Genomic DNA, 22,012 nt, shown 5'->3' on the forward strand with positions numbered 1-22,012 from the left:
GGACAGAGTTCCTCAACCCTGAATCCAAACCAGAGTGGGAGAAGGAGAGAGGGGCAACAGAGGGAGAGGGAAAGCATGTAAACTCACTCCATTAACAACAACCGGAAAGAAAAGCAACTAAATTAAAATGTGACAGGAGCAAGAGGATCCTTGAAGGGAATCAAGCAGCTTAACCCAGATGGTAGACAGAAAGCCATGCTGGGCATGGCAGCCATTTTGTGGAGCCCACAGCTTCTCAGTGCCCTAGAAGAAATTAAATTAACATAGCCTCTCCTCACCTTCAGATAGCAACAAATAAAACCAGAGGGAGTACCATTACAGTGGGATGTCTCAATAATCTGCCTAGAAGGAACTTGTAGAGGGAACTATACTAGTCAAAAGTTGATGAAACCTCCTCTCCCTCACTGGGAATGAGGGGAGTGAGGTGGAGCAGGCCCATTCCAGGAAGTGCTAGCCTAACCCAGCCCTCCAGAGAGCCTTCACAGGTGCCTAGTTGCCAAATGCCAATGTCTCGGCTTGGCACAGAATCACGAGCCACCACACAGCTTTGTAGGTTCAAACAGCAATTCTTTATTCCGGATCTCACACCAGCCTCCACACACGTTCAGGGGCAATTCTCAATACACGTCCTAAATACTTTTTCTCCACGAGGACTCAGCGGGAACTCAGGCAGCAGGCACGCCCTACTCCCAGCAGGAATCTTCAACCTCCAACTTCCCTAAAACTCCTATTGTCACGCCTTAAACCCAAGGACGGGGATACTTCCTGCAGGAATACACCCTAATCCTGGATCCACCCTGGTGATTGAGCAGGGTCACCTTTCTCAAACACACAAGCAAGGTTGCAGCAAATTTCCAAGGCAAGTCCATTTAACATGGGGACCGCTGGCAAGGATTACGATGCGTCATTCCTACTTGGTAATGGCTCTCAGCATCTCCCCCCTTCTGATTAATTAAACAACAAGCAATGTGGCTTAAGGACCGTGCCTGGTAGGTTGTCCAATTTAACATACGGTTCTTACCCGTCATGGGAGAACTGACCTTTAGACTAGTCAGTTTCCTATCTTAGGTTGAATCCACTGCAACCAGAACAACCCGTCACTGACTACCGGTCCAGCATTCAGCCATGCTTGTGGATAGGCCTAAGCACCAGTGCGGGGGTGAGGTTCTTGCCTCACCTCTGTTGGCCCCCAAATTTAACCTTGGTGCCAGTGGGGGGATGAGGTTCTTGCCTCACCTCTGTTGGCCCCCAAATTTTAGACCATCACTAGTAGAAGGGAGGAAGATACAGAAATGCCACGACATCAAGCCAATTGATGGCTCCTTTGGAAAAATTGCGTCACTGGTGACACCATCAGCAAAGATGCCAGCATTACCACAATTAACATGGGGTGCGCTGGCAAGGAAATTGCATCACTGGTGACACCATCAGCAAAAATATGCCAGCAGTACCACAATTTGCTGCACCAGACGATAGTTCACAATGCATGCAACTGATATATAGTCCAGGCAAGTTCTGCAGGCAGTTCAAAGTGGAAGAGTCTATCAATATGTCCATTTCCTCCCAAAGTAAATCAAGTCCTTGATTGAGCATTACTTGTTGAGTTATATTCATTGATGCATCAGTTTATACAGTTTACTGTGATAGCTATCATAGAAGCTGTAGTTTGGTTTTCTTAGTCTTCACCGGCACTGGGATGGAGATGGGAATTCTGGCAATGATGTTAAAGAGACATTATCCTGAACAGAACTATTAAATATAACGAAAAGGAAAAGTGAAAGTAAACAAACAGATCTGTTAATCACTTTTAAAAACAATAGTAAGCAAACAGATCTGTTAACCACCTTTGAAAACAATCATTAACAGCTGTTTACCTAATTTAGATTAAACCACTTAAATCACGTGAATAAAAAAAAGAAATTCGGATCCATTTTTTCATGAGCGCTCCTCAAATAAAAATATGGACATACACACATACTGACATGCAACACAAAACAGTGCACACATAACATACAACACATAAGACAATAATAACGGCCTTGTAGCTTTACCTAGGTAAAATCTCCATTGCAATGTTTAAAAACTCCACAGTCAAAAAATAAAACACAGTCAAAAAACAAAATTGATCAGAAAAACATTAACCTCGGTTTGTATGAGCTCAAAAAATAAAATAGAACTTTATGATGTGGGAAAAATGCAATAATAAAATAGATGTTGAAAAAAAGCACCATGGTTAATCACTGTCGCAGATGTAAGAATAGCCAAGCTGGAGCTCTGGATATCAGCTGTTATGGATTTCAGTCAAATCATCTTCTTTTTCTGTAGAAATTGTTTTGGTTAACCTCTCTGGAATCCAAATCAGCTGCTGTTCTCCCTGTGGGAACACACAAACGGAACCCCGACTCCAGACAATAACTGGGTCAGGACCTTTCCATTGTCCTGTTAGAATGTCTTTCCAAAGTACCTTAGGCTTATGTACATTTTTCGGATACATATGTCTTTCCGCAGCACTAAGTCCTGATGAATCCAAATTTAGAAAGTTGAACGTAAAAAGGGTTATTTTAAGTTTATCTTTGGGGGATATATACCCCTTTCCAATTCCCTCTTTTTGCTTTAATAGGTACGTTTTAATAGTTTGATGAGCTCTTTCAACTATGCCTTGTCCCTGAGGATTGTATGGGATTCCTGTTATATGAGTAATACCAAATGATGAGCAAAATTGTTTAAAAGAGTTAGAAGTGTAACCAGGACCATTATCAGTTTTTAACTGTTTAGGAACACCCACAGTGGCAAAATTTTGTAAGCAATGAGCTATAACATCTTTAGTTTTTTCTCTGGCATGAAGGGAGCCCATCAAAAATCCGGAAGAAGTATCAACTGTAACATGTAAATATTTTAATTTTCCAAATTCTGGCAAGTGTGTGACGTCCATCTGCCAAATATGGTTAGGTATCAGTCCTCTAGGATTGACTCCAAGATTAACTTGTGGTAAAAAGGTCACACAATTTTGACATTGTTTTATTATATGCCTGGCTTGTTCCTTAGTTATTTTAAAACGCTTTTGTAAAGTATTAGCATTAACATGAAACCTTTTATGAAAATTTGTAGCTTCTTCTACAGTAGAAAAATATGTATATCATGTGTAGTTTTATCTGCTAAATCATTGCCCAAACTAAGGGCTCCAGGCAATCCTGTATGTGCCCTGATATGTCCTATAAAGAACGGATCTTTTCTATCCCAGATTAGACTTTGTATAGTGGAAAACAAAGAGAAAACAGTAGAGGAAGGGGAAATCCTACCAGCATCTTCAAGGGATATTATAGCATTAACTATATACTGACTATCAGAAAATAAATTAAATACAGAATCTTTGAACATCACAAAAGCTTGTAAAACTGCATTAAGCTCTACCTTTTGAGCTGATTGTTTGGGAACTAAAAATTTAAAAGTTTGATCAGAGGTAACTACTGCAGCTGTACCATTATTAGACCCATCAGTGAATATATTTGGAGCATTCAGATAGGTGTTTTTCTTGTCATTTTAGGAAAAACTACAGGATGCTTAGACCAAAAAGACAACAAAGGATTAGATGGTAAATGATTATCAAATGAAACATTTGATTTACACATGATTATTGCCCATGTATTTAACTCATTAGCTAACTCATCAATTTGCTCCATAGTATATGGAGTAATAATTTTATTGGGAGAAATTCCAAACACTCCCTTTGGGGAAGAAGGCACCCCAGTAGAACCAAGAATAATTAGGGCATGTGTTGATAAGAGCCCAGGAACTCTAGTCAGAAAGAAAAAGAAAGTTCAGAAGAAGAAGGATTATCAGGAAAAAAGTTGCAGCAAAAGGCTATTACTGAATACTTTCCCTTACCGGAGGGTGCGTGAATCAGCACAATGGCGGCTGCCACGTGGGCGAGCCGGTCCTAGTGCAGCAAGGAATTTCCAAGTGGCGGCAGCCGGCTCTTCCCCGCCCCCTGACCTGGGAATGTTAGAGATAGTAAACAAGTCTGGATGGTGCCTGGCAAAATGCCAGAGGGAGTGGTTTGAGAAGTAACAAAAGCGAGCCATTAAGTGTGGAGATTCCTTATTGGTTGACTGCTGTATCTAGTTTATGTTAATTAGATAAGCTGTGTGGAATGTATAAATAGCTCTGTTGTCCTACAATAAACGGCTCCTACTCCTGCTGTATCAACGTACACAAGTTATTCGTCACCCCCTGGTTATTTTGCCCAGCCAGCCGGGCTGCAGCACCTAGTCAGAGAAGAAGTAGATACCCATAATTTGCAGAGGCCAGTGGTAGGAAGTAACAGTTCAGAACCATTCAGGGAGGCAGTTTCCATTCCAGGCAGTGGAAGGGGATGGTGCATGTGACTTGCAGCAAAAACTGACAGGAGCTCTGACTCAGGCAAAGGTGACCAGTGCATGCAGTTCACAATCTTGGAGAGTGAAAGTTAGAATCCAGGTGAACTAGATGAGTCTCTATCAAGCAGAACAGTTATATACCACAAACCACACACACAGAATCCACAACCACAGGTCCCATGTTTTCAGAGAGCCACAAGCCTCTATGCCACTTGGAAGAGGCTCTGTGGAGGAGAGTGGGTGAGGGGTGACCTATAGCATATAGGGCAATAGCCCAGAGCCCTATGTCCTAACTCCTGAACACAATAGAAAGAGCCAGCAGACAGCACTGTGCCCTCTCAGAATCCAGCCTCAGGCCCTTGGGTTTACAAACAATAACCAGCTGGTGGGAAGTCCATAGCAACTATGGGGTAGTTCCTGAATCCCAGCAATTCTGGGGGAATCCAAACCAAAGACTGAAGGACATCTAAAAGTTCCAAATCTTGATGAAATTCAAACCCAGATTCAATAAGGATTTTCTTCACCTTGGCACAGTGTACTATAAGTACCTCTAATATCAACTTTGATATACATATACATACACTTATACATAAATATATGTGTGTCTTTCTCTATATAATCTTCTCTCTGCTTTTGCCCAATGTTTCTCTTCTGCCCTTTTCAGTCCCTAAATTGCATTATAGCAATTTTATTATATTTAATAACTAAATTTTTAACGTATTCCAGAACTTTGCTACAAGTTTGTCCCTGGATTAGAACTATGGAGAAGAGCATCAATAAGTTTTTAGATTTTCATAAGGTTGAATATTATGTGACTTTGCTCTGAAGTGATTGTAGTAAATAAGGTTCAGTGTCTTCTAAGTGGTGCTGATACTGGGTACAGCAGAGGACACACAGAGAATGAAACAATAAAAATGTGAATATCCACTTAGCCTAGACTCTTAAGAGAAAGAAATTCACTAAATAGTACCTTGAATTTAAAAAAAAAAAAAGCAATAATCATCCCATGCTTTCAGACATTCACCAGGCTCTATGCTACTTTGAAAAGGACCCTTTGAAGGGTGGTGGGTGTGTGGTCACCTATAAAAGACAGACATATAAGCAAAATTAAAAGGCAAGAGAAAGAATCACCCAAACAGCCCACACTTCAATAACCAACCCAAATGATATCTCAGTGGAAGAAATTAGAAAATCCATAGTTAAAATGTTCAATGAACTGAAAGAAAAAATAAAATAATGTTTTTAAATAGATTACATGTTTATTTATGTAGAAAAATCTGAAAGAATAAACAAAGAGCAATTAGGCAAAAAAGGAAAATAAAATGCATAAAATAGAAAAGGAAGAAGTCAAATTATCACTCTCTGCAGATGATATGATCCTATACTTAGATCAGAAAAACTCCATCAGAAAATTACTAGAGTAATTAGCAAATTAGCCAAGTAGCAGGTTACAAAATTAACACACAAAAATCAATAGTTTTCCTATATGACAGTAATGAATCTGCTGAGAAAGAAATCAGGAAACTATTTCATTCACAACAGCTTAAAAAAGTAAAATAAAATAACTAGAAGTAAATCTAGCCAAACAGTTGAAAGACCTCTACATTGTAAACTATAGAACACTGAATAAAAAATAGGAAAAGATTCAAAAAAATGGAAAGCCCTCCCATGTTTAGGGATATGCAGAATAAATATTGTTAAAATGGCCATACTCGATCTATGTATGCTGTGTCAAAATACATTCTACTGTCATGTGTAACTAAAAATAACAAATAAAAAATTTTTAAGTCGCCATACTACCAAAAGCAATATACAGATTCAATGCAATCACCATCAACATACCAATGGCATTCTTCATAGAACTAGAAAAAATATTCCTAAAATTTATTTGGAAGAGTAACAGACCCAAAATGGCCAAAGCCATCTACATCCCGCCACCAAAAAAGAAATGCTGAAGGCATCATCTTATCTGACTTCAAATTATATTACAGAGCTATAGTAACAAAAATTGCATGGTACTGACAAAAAAAAAAAAAACAGAAGCATAGACCAACAGAATAGACCAGAAGACAGAGAGATAAGCCCACATACCTAGAATTATCTGACCCTTGACAAGTTGACAAAAACATACACTGGAGAAGAGACAGTTTTTTTAACAAACAGTTCTGGGAAAGCTGGTTATCCATAGGTAGAAGAATGAGACTAGATACTTATCTCATCCTACCTGATAATCAAAATACATATATATATAAAGAGAGAGAGAGACAGAGACAGAGACAGAGAGACAGATACAGATATAGATAATCAGAACAAACAGCCTCACTTTAAAAAATTGTAACAGGGCTTGGGTTGTAGCTCAGTGGTAGAGCACTTGTCTAGCATGTGTGAGGCACTGGGTTCAATCCTCAGCACCACATTAGATAGATAGATAGATAGATAGATAGATAGATAGATAGATAAAATTAAAGTTATCATGTCCATCTACAACCAAAAATATTTTTTAAAATTGCAACAGTGGTACCTGGTAAGAATTAAATAAAATGACATATGTAAGAATTTGTCCCAGTGCCTGGCATGAGATGAATTATTGATAAGTATCTCTTTCCTTCCCTTCCAAATCAAGTGATTAAACTATTTAGTTTCATGTTTAAAAACTCAAGCTCTTGTCTCAGATTGTACTGAATTCAGGTATTGGACTTGCCTTTATTTAGAAGTGAGTCCTTGAGCAAATTAAGTATTTTACCTAAGCTTCAATGGCCTCACTTAAAAAATTAAAATAGTAGTTGAAAACTACTCATTGTATTGCTGTGGAAATTAATGTGTTTATTCATAATTACTCATTTCTTTGCCTGGAACATAACAGGCTTTCAATAAATATTAACTGTTAATGTTTGTATGGCAAAGTAAGGTCAGCTATGGCATAGATATACTTTTTGATCCACAAATGAATTCAAAAACAAGTAAACAAGAGTAGGTTTTCCTTTAATTAGAGAAAGTAACTCAGAATTGCATGTCAGATAGGGAGTCAACAAATGGAGTAAAATCTTTGGTCTAATGTGAGAAAAGATGTATCAGGTGTTTGAAATAAATTCATCAAAGAATGGGTCCTTGGAGTAATAATGTCCATCAGCAGAGGGAATCTCAGCAGAGATTTCCCCCTTCAGGGGACTTGGCATTAACCCAGCAATAGTTTCACCAGGGACAAAGAGAAAATCCAGTCTTTTATTGTTATAAAAGTGGGGTGGGAGGGAGACTATGTCTTCTCCAACCGGAAAAATATTTCCCCAAATGTATTCAAAGTGCAAGCACAGGGGACAGAACTCTGAGATCCAGGGGAATGAAGAGAAAGGGAAGGCTTATCCACAGACATTGTTTCCCATTTCCAGTCAGTCCCTGAACCGACTCCTCCAACAAAGGGCATATGTTCATATTTCATGAATGTGGAACCCAGAAAATATTTTTATATTATATAATACACGTGTTATATTTTAGTGTGGAAATGTAAGTTTAATAAACTGCCTTTCTACTTTCCAGTTCTAGCTTTTAAAGAAACCATTACTTCAAGATTGCATCAATTAGAAAAGCAAAGAAAAATTAAATGATAAATAACTATATTGTCTTTGTTTAATCCTATCTACCATTCCCACAGTTTTGTGAACTTTATTCTAAACTTAAACATTCTCCTTAACATAAAGTTTACTGAATTAAAGTAAAACCCAAGATGCAAACTAAGCCATTTTTCTTTTTGTTTATTTTAGGGAAAAAATCTAGACTGAGGATAGGATAGGATTCCTTCCAATGAGAGGAGAATAACTGTGCAAATCTTTTCTAGGAGTTGATAGTTATCAGTTCTCAGAATGTGGCATTCCATTTTCTAAACTGGACCTCTCATCTCTGCCTAGGTTTGTGAAATGGTATCTGTCACACAAAAATAAAATGCAACATTTAAGAGTCCCTCTCTCCTCAACCCTGCTGGCACAGCAGCTGAACTCATTAGCTTTGAATACAAGTATCAAATAAAGGGAAGATGATAACCTACATGGTAAGTCAAATATAGCACAAATAGGGGATTTCTTAGCATCCTGGGATGTTACAGAAATAACAAAGGTCACAAAAAGTGCTTGGGGAAGATGGAAGATGCAGAAGAGTAAGTACCTTCAAAATCAATATTTCATAACTGTTTTTTCAGATTATAAAAGTAATATATGTTGCTTACAGAAATTTGAGAAATGTAGACTAAAAAAGAAAATTATAATTTATCTGATCTGTAACACTACTATTAAAGTTTTATATCTTTCTAGGAATTTTTCTATGCTTTTGTATCATTTAATTTCTCTACAAAAATATATATGTAAATGAATTACACAAACTCTTCTTATGCCAAGAATGCTATAACTATATAAACCTTTGCCCAAGAATCAGCATCACTTCATTGTTCATTTGAAACTTAGAATCAGGCCCCAACCATCCCTTTTGAGTCAGAATCTACATATTAACATTCTTCCCAGGAAATCCTTCTGTACTTCTATGGTGAATTTATTATTCATTTTCTACTTTAATTTTTATTCAACGGCTACAAATGTTTTTAAAGCTCCGGTTGTTTCTAAATTGCCTGCCAGAAAAACATTTTTGACATTTACATTTCCCACAATGGTTTTTTGTGTGTCATTTCACTGCACCATTACCGACACTGATGATTACTATATATCATATTTGTCCATCTTTGCTAATACAAAAGGCAAAAGAAAGTTTTATTTTTCATATTTAAATTAACATACTTCACTAGAAATATTGAGGTTAGTTATTTAACTCCCACATGTACATTTAATTCTTATAATGCTTCTTAATTTTATTGAAAAAGAATAATATTTCAGATTTTAAAGATGTTTCACTAGGCAAGCATATAAAAGCATGTTCCAAAACACCTATTGCCTCGAAAACCATACAAAGATATTATAGGCACTACTTTTATTGAATTTTTGAAATAGTGTAGGCCAATAAACAGCTATAAAGCAGAATGAAGTTTAAAAAAATAAGCCTGAAAAGATTTCATCTATCACTAAATTATTCAATAAATGGTAGCAAAGAGCAGCAATTAAAAAATAAACAAAAGTTCATGATAAGCAGCAATCAAAAAGTTAATGCTGTTTTTTAAAGGCATTTTACTGAAAATATGTTATGAAACATTGTCCTTTAATAATTTAAGCACTGAAACTATACAAAGTAGGTAGTATTGTAGAGGTTTTTCATTTTCCAAAAACAAATCTCCAGTTACCTTGTCATCTTAGAATAACTCCAGGGAAAAAATAAAAACAGAAAAACAGTACAGAGACAATGAAGACGGTGAAATAAAAAAGAATGAGTTTCTCTAAGAAATTTAGGGATTTTTTCACTGGATTAAGATCCCATGAAAAAAGGTGTTTAAAGTTAGAATATACACAGCTCTGAAAGATGATCTCCATTCCAGAGAAGAGAGAAGAAACAGGCAGGGGCTGAGGTTATTGCCCAGAGGCAGAGCACTTGCCTAACATGCATGAGGCACTGGGTTCAATCCTCAGCACCACATAAAAGTAAAATAAAAGTATTGCATCCACCTACAACTAAAAAATAAATGTTAAAAATAATGAACAATAAACATTCAGGAGAGTTGACATGAAAATGAAGTAAAACCCAACTGTTTTAAGTGCCATAAGAACTCAGACCTACATAAATTATACTCCAGGGTGCTGAATTTACAGAAGTAGTTTAAGATAATTACAGACTTTTAAAAAAAATTGTGAATAATGAAAGTTTAAAAAACTAAAACTGAGCAAAAGCCAGCAGTTATTTAATGCCATAAAGGTGAAATCTAAAAGCTGCCTCTACAATTTTTTTTAATAAACTGTTTAATAATATATTCCAGAATGCTTTCCAGAGATAAAATGTGATTTTCACCACCTTTTTACCATGTATTTTTGGCTTAGGCATTTATATACAATCACTGATAATAATGATGCTAACATAGAAAAAGTTTTAAGTGAATTGAAAAACTATTTTCTCATGTTCTTCATAATATTTTAATCAAAGATGAAATTCACAAAAATGTTAAGCAAATTAATAGACAATAAAAATCTAAAAGCTAGTGTTTTGAAAGTCTAAAATATCTTAATAGACTGAAAACAGTGAAATTCAATAATAAAAACGATTTTTACTTCAAAACTCGGCAACACATGCATCAGATGGGGCCAGTCTGGTTTTTAGAAAGTTCTTGTAAACAAGCTAGCCAGCCTTTGGTAAAATGCAAACTCAGTAAAAAAAAAAAAAAAAATCAAGTGTAAAGTGATAGTTAAAGTCTGCATACGTTTTCAGAAGCAGAGAGGTTATAGTTCCTCCGTGCTCTGTGTCAGTCACACAACATGAAGAGTACTGCGTTCAGTTTTCACATAATATTTGTTAAAAAAAAAAAAACAACAACATGATCAATAAAAGGAAGGTAACCAGGATGAAGAGGGCCTGAAAACTGTATTATATTTACTTGAAGAAACTAAGAGTGCTTAATCTAAATAGAGAAGATTCAAAGATTAAATGTATGCCTCCCTCAAATCTTTTGAAGTGTAGGCTGACAATGAACACCTGTATAATGTAGTAGAAAGAAACAAATCTTGTCCGATACTTGTTATAGGCTGATCACTCAGAAAACACTCTCAGCTCAAATTTTGTCCAAATTATAGTTTTTATTTAGCCAGCTGACTACCCCTCAGCAAGAGGCTGTTCAAGGTGCAGTGCCTACCTCTGCGCACACAAGTTTTTTAAAGACAAAAACCACTTCCACCCTGTGCAGGGTTCTGCAACTGTGCAAAGTAATATCCTTTACAGAAGCTAAATTTAGCAATTATACAGACTGCTACAATGTTATAAGTGTCTGCAGTAACCAGGGATTTTCCCCTTTCCCGTAGAATTGCCATTTGTGGTTGGGCAGGGGTGTCAACAATCTTAATTGGGTTAACCACCCTCTCTAATCAAGATAGTTTCTTTTAAGATGGAGTTACTTAGGCTAAGTTCTTGAGTAACTTATAACTAGAATAACTTAACACTACTTATCCTACTTACCCTATAATTCTACCTCATCTTATTGATATCCTATAGTATGTATGGTGCTTACTGACTAGGCTAGGCTATAACACACTGACCTTACTGTTTATGACCTGGTTACTCAGTCTTCCCGTGACTCTGTTATTACTTCTGCAATTATTAGAGGGGTAAGAAGGATAATTTATGTTCAAACTCCTACAGAGTGAGTACATATGATGGGCACATATTAAATGCTAACTTCCTTTTCCTGAAGTGGAAGACCAAAGCAGTAAATCAAAATTGCAAAGTGACTCAAGGGAGAGCAAGGAAGATTATTAAAAACCACCAGCAAGAAGGTAGGAGAGAAAGACTCACTGCTAGTCAAAGGGAAGCTGGAAAACCACTAGTATTTCTTAAAGCTCCAAGATTCACTGAGTTCAGAAAATGCAATTCTTAAGGTTCTATTCTAATCCATGATTTCTCTGAGGCCAGTGAATATAAGCAACACATAATTCCAAGAAATGAAAGGCTAGAGTCACAGGTTTTTTTTTTTTTTTATTTCCTCCAGAATGTAGAAAGAAACAGGTGGAATATTGTGGTGGATGTTGTCCCCTTCCTTTACATGGGTCCCTAGGACATAGTATATTGATTCAATTGCCCTTTATGCTACAAAAAATAAGTAGAAAATAGGAATTCCTGGAGGCAATGAGAGAAAAGAGGATAATATCTAATTGAGAGGAAAAAATAATAATAAATCAAAGACTCTGACAAATAATTACAAAACCTAAAAATGCAAATAAACAATTTCCTGTATTTTCTTCTTAACTATATTCCTTTTTAAATTATCAAGATTTTGCATAAATGCATGAGAGGTGATCTGCCTTATGCTATGGATAAGTGTAGAGAAGCTATGTATATCAACAAAAGTCAGGTAAGAGTAAAATAACCCTACAATCATGCCTGCTTTGCCCTTCTTAATTCAGTTTATTAAGAGGGATCACCTCTTATTGAATTAATGCCATGAAATAACAATTGCAGCAGACCTCATTTTGGATGACCTTTTGATTCCATTTTATAACCATAATTGACAATGAATTAAGCTGAACTTTTGAAGTCAAAGATTTTATGTAGTATCTGGGTATTTTTCAATATTATTACAACAAATAAAAATAAAAAACAAAGCCATGAGAAAATGAAAACTAAAGGGAAGAAACTGTAATTTCACCTGTGATATGATTTGAGGAAGATCCCACCTGCCTTCCCTCAGATGATAAGAATATGGACAGCACCAACAAAACTAACATTTTACTAGTTTCCTGAACTTTTTCTCTGGGGTAGTGACATTTTAGAAACATATATACAGGAAGTTCTTTAGAATGGGGATAAAAGGGCAAAATAGGAAAAAAAGGCATGGAATTTATCTTACCATTTACTGGTTTAAGACTTCAGGCATTTGACCTCCTTGAGCCTTTATCTCTTCATATACGAAAGAAAGTAATAATCCTTGCTATGGCTCCCCTCTAGTGTAATTAAGAAAACCAAAGAACATAATACACATAAGTCCAAAACTAATTTCCTTCAAGTTGCCCCTCCAAAGAGAGAGTTGCCTCCTGCAAAGTCCCGTGGAAATAAGAGCAGCTGTGAGCAGTCACTTTCTTTGCCACTGGCTGAGGGAAGATTCCCAGCATCGGTTTGTCATTTCCTATAATTTTCACCTGCAAAGCTCTAACCACAACCTTCAGTTACAGCAGAAGAAGCACTGATATTCCCTCTCCCCAACACAAACTCTGAGACTGGAAATAGGATGAGAGTCAAGCTTCCTTCATCTTGATATTATGGGAGGCTTTCATCACATTAGAGGAGATAGTGCTTGCTCTGTCATGCTGCTAGAAAACCCAAGGCCTACGTATGAGGGTGTCCCTCTTGAAATGTCACATCCTACATTTCTGTGTGCCATTAGGATTATAGTGAGTAAAAGGAACCCCCATGACTGTGGCTCATTCTGGGTCCACAAGTTGCCCCCAGAAAAAGCTGCTCCGGCAAATCTGGTGTGTGTGCCATCTGGTCACAAGCCTTTGTGTACATGATAACACAGAAAAAGGAAAACTGCTCAAATCACAGATTTTGTAGGTTAAATTTACGTAAGTGTTTATTGGATTTTTTTTGTTTGTTTATTGAATTATTTTGTCCTTCATAACTGGTTATTACAAAAAGGTAAACAGATCTTTTTTATTTATTTCATTATTATGGGCAGTAGTAGGTTTTTATTCATTTGATGTTTTAACATAAATTACAGCCATTATCCTTTTTGATACTGAAAATTTTCCAAAATTATCTATTGGAAGCCCCTTCAAGGGTCTGCCTATGTCCTTTTGACACGCTCACTCTCAAGCATCTCTTTGCTTTCTGAGAAGCAGGAAAGGACAACATAGCCCCAGTTCACCTTCTGCTTTCCCAACCCCAGACCTGAAATCAATCCTTTCTTCAACAGGAAGGAGCCCTGCCTCCTTTTAGTGGGAATCTTTTCTTTTCTTAATTCATTTGTGACTGAGCATTTTTTTCGAGTGTTTAAAATTTGGAATATTATTGCTTCTAATTTCTTTCAGTATTTAGTGCTGGGAAATAAAGGGTGTGGATTGATATTTTCAGTGAAATTTAATGTTATCAAGTTTTTTCTTCCTTGATTTTATATTCATATTTTTTCTTTTATAATACAAATCTTGATTTCTGCTAATATGTTGTACTATTTACAAAAAAAATCACTTCCAAAATCATACTACATATTTTTCTACTAAAAATAAAAATACCAAGCACAGTTTGGAGGGGAGATGAAAACGTGAATAGAATATTTGAGCTTATAAAATGAGGAAGAAGGGGAAAAGTAAAACAGGGATTATAAATCTATATTTCAAATTTCTTCTGAATGAAACTTTCAACTATATCAAGGTAAAATTCAGATAAACTTTCCTCTATTCCCCTGAATTAGAAATAAATATACAGAAAGTATGTGTGTATCTATCAATCAATTGATTTTCAAGTTTCCTTAAACCTGAATAAAGCACTAAATTAAAGAACATCAGAGAGAAAAAAAGTTGAATCAAAACATGACTTCCACAAGGATGCCTTTTCTGAAATGGTGTTTTTTGGTGTGAATCTATTGTGGTCACTTGAGGACATTCTGATGCTCTCTTTCACAGGAAGGCCCATGAGGGAGCAACTGAGGAGCCTTGAAAGGGATCACCTGGGAAATTGGGCAGATTGGAATCTAGGTGGCCTTAATACAAAGCACATTTGTAGCCAGCAGGAAATAATCCTGTCACTTAAGACTACAATGGTAGCCCTGCTAGGGAATATAACCTGTAGGAAGAAAATGGGAGCTATGGTATATTTGGAAGACAAAAAACAATCTTAAGAGAGATAGTTAGCAGGTTAAATCTTTGGTGTGGTCTCAGGATCCAGGGGATTATCTTCTATTCCTGTGTATATAAACACACACACACACACACACACACACACACACACACACATTTAACCTGTCATGTGCCCAAAATTCCACATGCAAAAAAAAAAAAATTCTTCTGCATTTTAAAATCAGCTTTATTTACAAGATTAACCAAGGATAATAATATTCACCAAGCACAATAATTTCTGAATAGTTTATAATATTTTATGTTTCTGTAGCATTTTACCATCTATAAGCTACTTTGTATATATTACTTTATACAAGTCTCATGTCAACCTTGCTACTTATGTGTAATTATTCACATTTTACAGAGTTAGTAACAGACAGTAAGTGCTTTCGCCAGGAAGTACCATTTACAAAGCATCAGACTCAGAATTCGAGCTCAGGTCTCCAATATCTCCAAAGTTCATGCTCTGCCACACTGGTGGATCTCAAACCAGGCTGGAGCTGTACTTTTCAAAAACTTCCCCAAGGATTCTTATAGCACTAAAGTCAGTAGCCAATGTACTACAACAACCTACAGATAGAGAATAGATACTGATCAGGGCCCAGACATGGCCACTTAATGTAGCTAAGGTGTAACTTGCTTAAAGTCATTCTATCCCTAGGTGGTTATTTTTATATCTGATTTTTTAACCCTCTTGTCCTCTCTTCTGTGTTGCTTAGACAATACAATTGTTTTGTTCCATGAATCTGTCAATTCTAATTTTTAAAAAATGAATTATTTATGTCAAAGTAGACAACTCAGTTTAGCTTTGGCCGAACACTGATCTGTATCGTTCAGACCAGTGTTCTCCAGAGCTTGGTATGCCAGGCAACTTCCTGAGGAATACAGAAAGGAGAAATTTGAGTTTCTATTTTTCTTGGAATTCCAAGAAAGTTTTCTCAAAAAGTTTTACTAAGATTTATCATATTGGTAGACAGTGGTTTATATACAGTTTGTAAGTGAATATAAAAATTTAGAAGAGGACACTCAACAACTCTCAACAAGCCTATTGTTGGGGTGTCCAATCAAAAAACAAAGAGAAACCACTGGTCTAGACCCTCTGCCCCATGACCAGAAAAGTGTGATTACTCCCCTGAGGAGAGAACTCAGAGGCATAACTCCCCCTGGATGTGTAATTTGTGCTGTAATCCTTATAGGATGGAAAGAAATTGAGCTCAGAGGCCAGAAATTTCTCCTACATGGTGAGCGACTTCATCCTCTTGGGTTTCCCTTGCCGCTGGGAAATACAGATCTTCCTTTTCTCCATATTCTTTATGACTTACATCCTGACTCTGCTCGGAAATATGGCCATCGTATGTGCAGTGCGCTGGGACCACCGTCTCCACACCCCCATGTACATTCTGCTGGCCAACTTCTCCTTCCTGGAGATATGCTATGTCAACTCTGACGTGCCCAACATGCTGGCCAACTTCCTCTCCAGGACCAAAGCCATCTCCTTCACCCGGTGCCTCCTCCAATTGTACTTCTTCTTCTCACTGGGCACAACTGAGTGCTTATTTCTCTCCATCATGGCCTATGACCGGTTCCTGGCCATCTGCCGCCCCCTGCACTACCCCACTATCATGACTTCTAAGTTCTGTAATCGCCTGGTCATCTTTTGCTGGGTCTACGGTTTCCTCTGGTTTCTGATCCCAGTGATACTCATCACCCAGCTGCCATTTTGTGGCCCAAATGTGATTGATGACTTTCTGTGTGACCTGGGTCCCCTGCTGACCCTGGCTTCAGCCTGTGTCCCCATCCCAGGGACAGTTCTCATATGTGGAACCATGAGCTCCCTCCTCATTTTTGCTACCTTTTTCTACATAATTGGCTCCTACACACTGGTGTTGAGGGCTGTGATACAAGTGCCCTCTGCTGCCGGCCGGAAGAAGGCCTTCTCCACCTGCTCCTCACACTTGGCTGTCGTGCTCCTATTCTATGGATCAGTCATGATGACGTACGTGAGTCCAGGGTCAGGACAAGCAGAGGGTATGCAGAAGTTCACAACTTTGTTCTACTCAGTTTTGACCCCTTTTTTCAACCCCATGATCTATAGCCTTCGGAATAAAGAAATGAAAGACGCCTTGAAGAAAGTTCTAGGAGGTTCCCCAAATTGATCTGTGGTGTTAGTGAGTTAAATGAGTTAAATGAGTTCAGACTGTGAGCTCACTGTGAGTGATGAGCTGAGAAGCTGGCAGGTAGATGTGAAAGTGGATGGGAAGGGCCACATCCCCAGATGGAATTCTCTGCCTCTTCCATGGAATGCTCCCTGCTTCTATTTAACATGTCTTTCATTCTTCCTTTCATTATAATTGGCTGTTCACAAATCTGTTTCCAAATGCCTCCCTAATTTTTTTTAAATTGAAATTCCTTGAAAGCAGGAACTATCCTTTATCAATTTCTGTAATTTCAGAACTCAACCCAGTACATAGATGTCAATAATGTCAACCTAAACAAAACAAATACGTTTGTTCATATTTCCTAACTATATTCTATCATTCTTAATGGTCAGGACAAAAGCTACAGAAAATATACAAACTCTATTACAATATGTATTTTATATGTCCTACAGATGAAATGAAAGGAAAAAAAAACCCTTTCCTAGAAAACATGTGAGGTCAACTTAAACTGAACAAACAATGAAATGATAAATCAATGAAAAGTTTCACCAGATAAAAGTTAATGTCTAAGAAATTACTTCCTTCCTTCCCTTCATCAATACCTTTGCCTAATAATGTAAGTTGCTTTCTTTCATTTCCGTTTTACTAACAATTTTTCCACTCCAGCATGTTTTAAATTATATTATACAACCTTACTACTGAAAGCATGGTCTTTGGATTTTCAGGCGGGCTCACTAAGAAACTTTTTAGAAGGTGAGGTCTCAGAAACCATCCAGGCCTATTGAATCAGAATCTCCATCTTTATGACATCCTCAGTGGATTTATATGCACATTAAAGTTGGAAAAGCACTGATCTACGCCAGAGATTCTAAAAGGGTTGCAGTAATCACCATCACATGTAGGGCTTTCTATTGATGTCTACATTCATCTGAACAGGGATTTTCAACCGAGTGACTCAGAATTGAGGGTGGGGCCTAGAAAAATGTATTTTGAAGAGTTAGCCCAGAAGTTAGAAACATAAAAAGGGGGTTAGGAACTATCGCATTAGAATTTAGGAGATTCTAAACAGTACAATAAAATGCAACAAAATTGTACTCATTCCGTTTCTTTCGAATAGCTGCCCTAGTGCAAATCAACCAAGCTGAATAAATATTAAATTGTAATAAGACATATTATAATCCAACACTAATAGCCATTGATTTGCCCCTCAAAAAACAGATGTCTCTTTTGAATGTTTTTTACATGCTTGCATTTGAGATACTATAAATGGTTAAAAGAAGTCAGCATATAATGAAAAAGAACAAAACTGAGGGCATCACAAGACCTGATTTCAAGACAAACTCAAAGCCATAGCAACCGAATAAGGGTAGTGGCACAAAAACAGACACATTGATCAATAGAACATATTAGAAAGCTCATACATATATAACCAAATGATTCTCACTAAAGGTTTCAAAAATGTATATTCGAAAAGAACAGCCTCTTCAATAAATGGTGCTGGGAAAACTAAATGGCCATATGCAGAAGACTGAAATTTGACCCTCTCACTCTATACAAAAATTATGTCTAAATGGATCAAAGATTTAAATACAAAACCTGAAACTATGAAGTTACTAGACAATAACAAAGGGGAAATGCTTCAGGACACTAGTATAGGCAATTATTTATTTTGATAGGACCCCAAAGCACAGGAAGCAAAAACAAACAATGGGATATATCAAAATAAAAAGTTCTACACAACAACAACAAAAAACAATCAACAGAGTGGAAAGACAAGCTAAAGATTGGGAGACAGTATTTTCCAACTGTTAATCTGACAAGGATTAATATCCAGAGTATATAAAGAATTCAAAAAGGCAACAACAACAAAAATATGATTCAATTTAAAAATGGGCAAATGATCTGAGTAGACACTTCTCAAAAGAAGAAATACAAATGGCAAAAAAATATGAAAACAATACTCAATATCATTAGCTACCAGGAAAATGCAAAGTAAAACTACAATATCATCTCATCCTAGTTTAAATGGTTGTTATTCAAAGAACAATAACAAATGCTGACAGGATGTGAAAAAAGGAATTCTCATACACTGTTGATGGGAATCTAAATCATTACATCTCATTATGGAGAATAGTCTGGAGGTTCCTCAAAAAATTGAAAATAGACTTAACATATGATCCAATTTTACATTTCTGGGTGTATGTTCAAAGGAAATAAAATCAGCATAACAAAGAGATATCTTCATGCTCGTATCTATTGTAGCACTGTACACAATAGCTAAGATGTGGCATCAACCTATATGCTCATCAAGGGATGAATGTAGAAATGTGGTACAGGGCAAGCAGGGTGGTGCATAATTGTAATCCCAGTGACTCAGGAGGCTGAGATAAGAGGATCACAAGTTTGAGTACATCCTGGACAACTTTGTGAGACCCTATCTCAAAATAAAAAATAAAAAGTGTTGGAGATTTTACTCGGTGGTAGAGCATCCCTGGGTTCAATCCCCAGTACCACAAAAGAAAAAAAATATATGGTATATATGTCAGAATATTATTCAACCACAAAGCAGAATAAAATCCTGTCGTTTGAGGAAAAATGAGAACTGGACTACACTGTATTAAGTTAAATAAGGCAAACAGAAATGCAAGTGCTGCATATTTTCTCTCATATATGGAATATTTAAAAAAAATCAACCAGAATATAGAACAGGTATTACTAGAGGTTAGGAATAGAGGGGAATGGTGAATAAAGGGAGACAAGATTTGATCAAGTACATGTTATATGCATGTGTTGAAATATCACACTGAATCCCATTAGTATGTACAATTAATACATGTAAATAAAATAAATAAAGGAGGAAAGCATATGAGAAAACTATGCAATCATTCATTTAGAATATTTCTATGAAGCCAGGTACAGTGGTGTATGCCTATAATCTCATCTACTCGGGAAGCCAGGGTGGGAGGATTGCAAGTTTGAGATCAGCCAAAGCCACTTAGCAAGGTCTCATCCCCAAAAATAATAATGATAAAATAATCAAAACAAACTATCCTATAAAAAATTTTTCTGAGATTCTACTTGCCTTTGGAGTGACCCAGATTAGCAAAATTCCCTTCCTGCCCTTGGAGAGGAAATAAACTTCCTTAACCTTTTTTGTTCTGTTTTATAACAGCTTGACTGAAATATAATTTATACACCATGATGTTTACCTTTTCAAAGTGTACAATTCACTGTTTGGTTTTTGTTGTCATTTAACCACATAGTTGTACCACCATCACCACTAACAAATAATGACAAGTTCTGCATATTGACTTTGCCAGGATATTAAAGGTGGCCAGATAGTGACATTTCTCCAAGTATGAGCTTTTTAAGGAACTCGAAACCCAGTATCCCCTGCAGTGGCTCCTAGTCACCTGCTTTACATTAGTTGAGGCTACTTGGTTTTCAAAGGTAATGTGGAGCCAGAGAGAAGGAGATGGGAATAGTACTAGTTAAAAATACCAGAAAAATCTCTTCCTATGAAATTTCGATTATTTTATTGAATAAATGCTCCTGGGATTTTTGCAATCCTTTGGCTAATTTCCAGAATTCTGAAAAGATTTATCTTAACAATTTGTGCCAAATTTCTTCTGCTTTTATGAAGGCATAGATTTTCTGCCATCTTAAAGTGCCTTCCTAAAATGTTAACCTCTAACTTGAATGCTACAGGAGAATTGTGTACACAATGTTGTAGAAGCAGACATATCCAATTCTGCATGGAAGGGTGAGATACAGAAAGTAACACAAAGGAAACAGCATTTGAGTTGAACATTGAAAGATAACTCAAAGTCTGCAGACATAAAATCTAGGAAATCAACCCATACAAATCATTAAAAATGAAGTTAAATCCATAATAATATTATCAGACCATTGTAGGGCACGTCACATCAGAGAAATAGAAACCTATGATGGAGAAAAGGAAACCTAACTTGCAGACTGATGCTCACTTCCTGATCTTGGGACTGCACATGGCTAAGATGGCGCCTGGCAATCAGCCAAAAGGCATTACCATGGGTTGTGAAGAAAAATTGGACCACCTCTAGGATAGGCTCAGAATCCTTCTGCCCTCGTGGACAGCTCGTGTCTCCCCTTAATGGGTGTATATGTGAACTCTCCTCACCCTGCTGACCTTTATCCTGATTGGCTCCTGTGCCTTATATTAGCTGTGTGTGCTTCCTCAATAAAGGAGCTCCAGCCTTGACTGGTCTCCCTGATGCATCTGATTGTCCTCTGGTGAGGGAGGGCTGGGTGCCGGCGGTCAGTCGGCCCTCTCCTTTCTTGATTCGTCCTGGCAGGGGCATGTTCTCCCTATCTCTCCTGCAAGTCGGGAGGGAAGGAGGACTAAAAACCCCTGACAGACCATAAATTTAGAGCAGTTGGAGTGCTCCAAGATAAAATAAAAATGACAAACAGAAGTGTACATTTACATTTAAATGTAAATTATGTAAACAAGTGAGTATAAGACTGAGACTTTAAAGTTGGGGAGAAAAACAGAACCCAGCTATGTATTTATTGTCTACCTATATATAATTTATATAAAATAATAGAGAAACTAAAAGTAAAATAGTAGATGTTTGCATATACCATGCAAACATTAATCAGGAGACTATGGAATTATTTGTCTAAATAATATCAGACAAAGTAAACTTCAGAATGAGGAATGTTACTGGGAATAAAGAAGGATACAGCATGATTCAAAAGGGATCAATTCTCTGGGAAGTCATAATAATTATAAATTTAACATATGCCTAACAACAAAGCTTCAAAATACCTGAAGTAAAGGATAATTAAACTAAAATGAACTCAAAGAGTTAATATTTTATGTAAAGTAAAAATAAGATTTTTGAAAGGACAAATGTGCTTTTGTTTACTGAATTTTTAAAATAGGCAAAGTAAAATCATTTTGGGTAGATGAATAAACATTATAAAGCATATAGGTATGCTGTGGACTCAATGTGCCACCCTAAAATTTATATAT

General features: G+C 36.7%; 1 protein-coding gene across 1 annotated transcript; it reads left to right on the plus strand.

Moving 5' to 3' along the window:
- Positions 1–16,074: 16,074 nt before the first annotated feature.
- Positions 16,075–16,992, plus strand: LOC113199156 (olfactory receptor 11H6-like). The gene has a single exon (XM_026412037.2). It carries the CDS (start codon positions 16,075–16,077, stop codon positions 16,990–16,992), a length of 918 nt encoding a protein of 305 aa, XP_026267822.2.
- The last annotated feature ends 5,020 nt before the right edge of the window (positions 16,993–22,012 follow it).

Source organism: Urocitellus parryii, chromosome 6 (assembly GCF_045843805.1).
Source record: "Urocitellus parryii isolate mUroPar1 chromosome 6, mUroPar1.hap1, whole genome shotgun sequence".
Lineage (NCBI taxonomy): Eukaryota > Metazoa > Chordata > Mammalia > Rodentia > Sciuridae > Urocitellus > Urocitellus parryii.

Coding starts and splice junctions, on each gene's coding strand:
- LOC113199156 (XM_026412037.2), top strand. CDS start 16,075: ATGGTGAGCGACTTCATCCTCTTGGGTTTCCCTTGCCGCTGGGAAATA.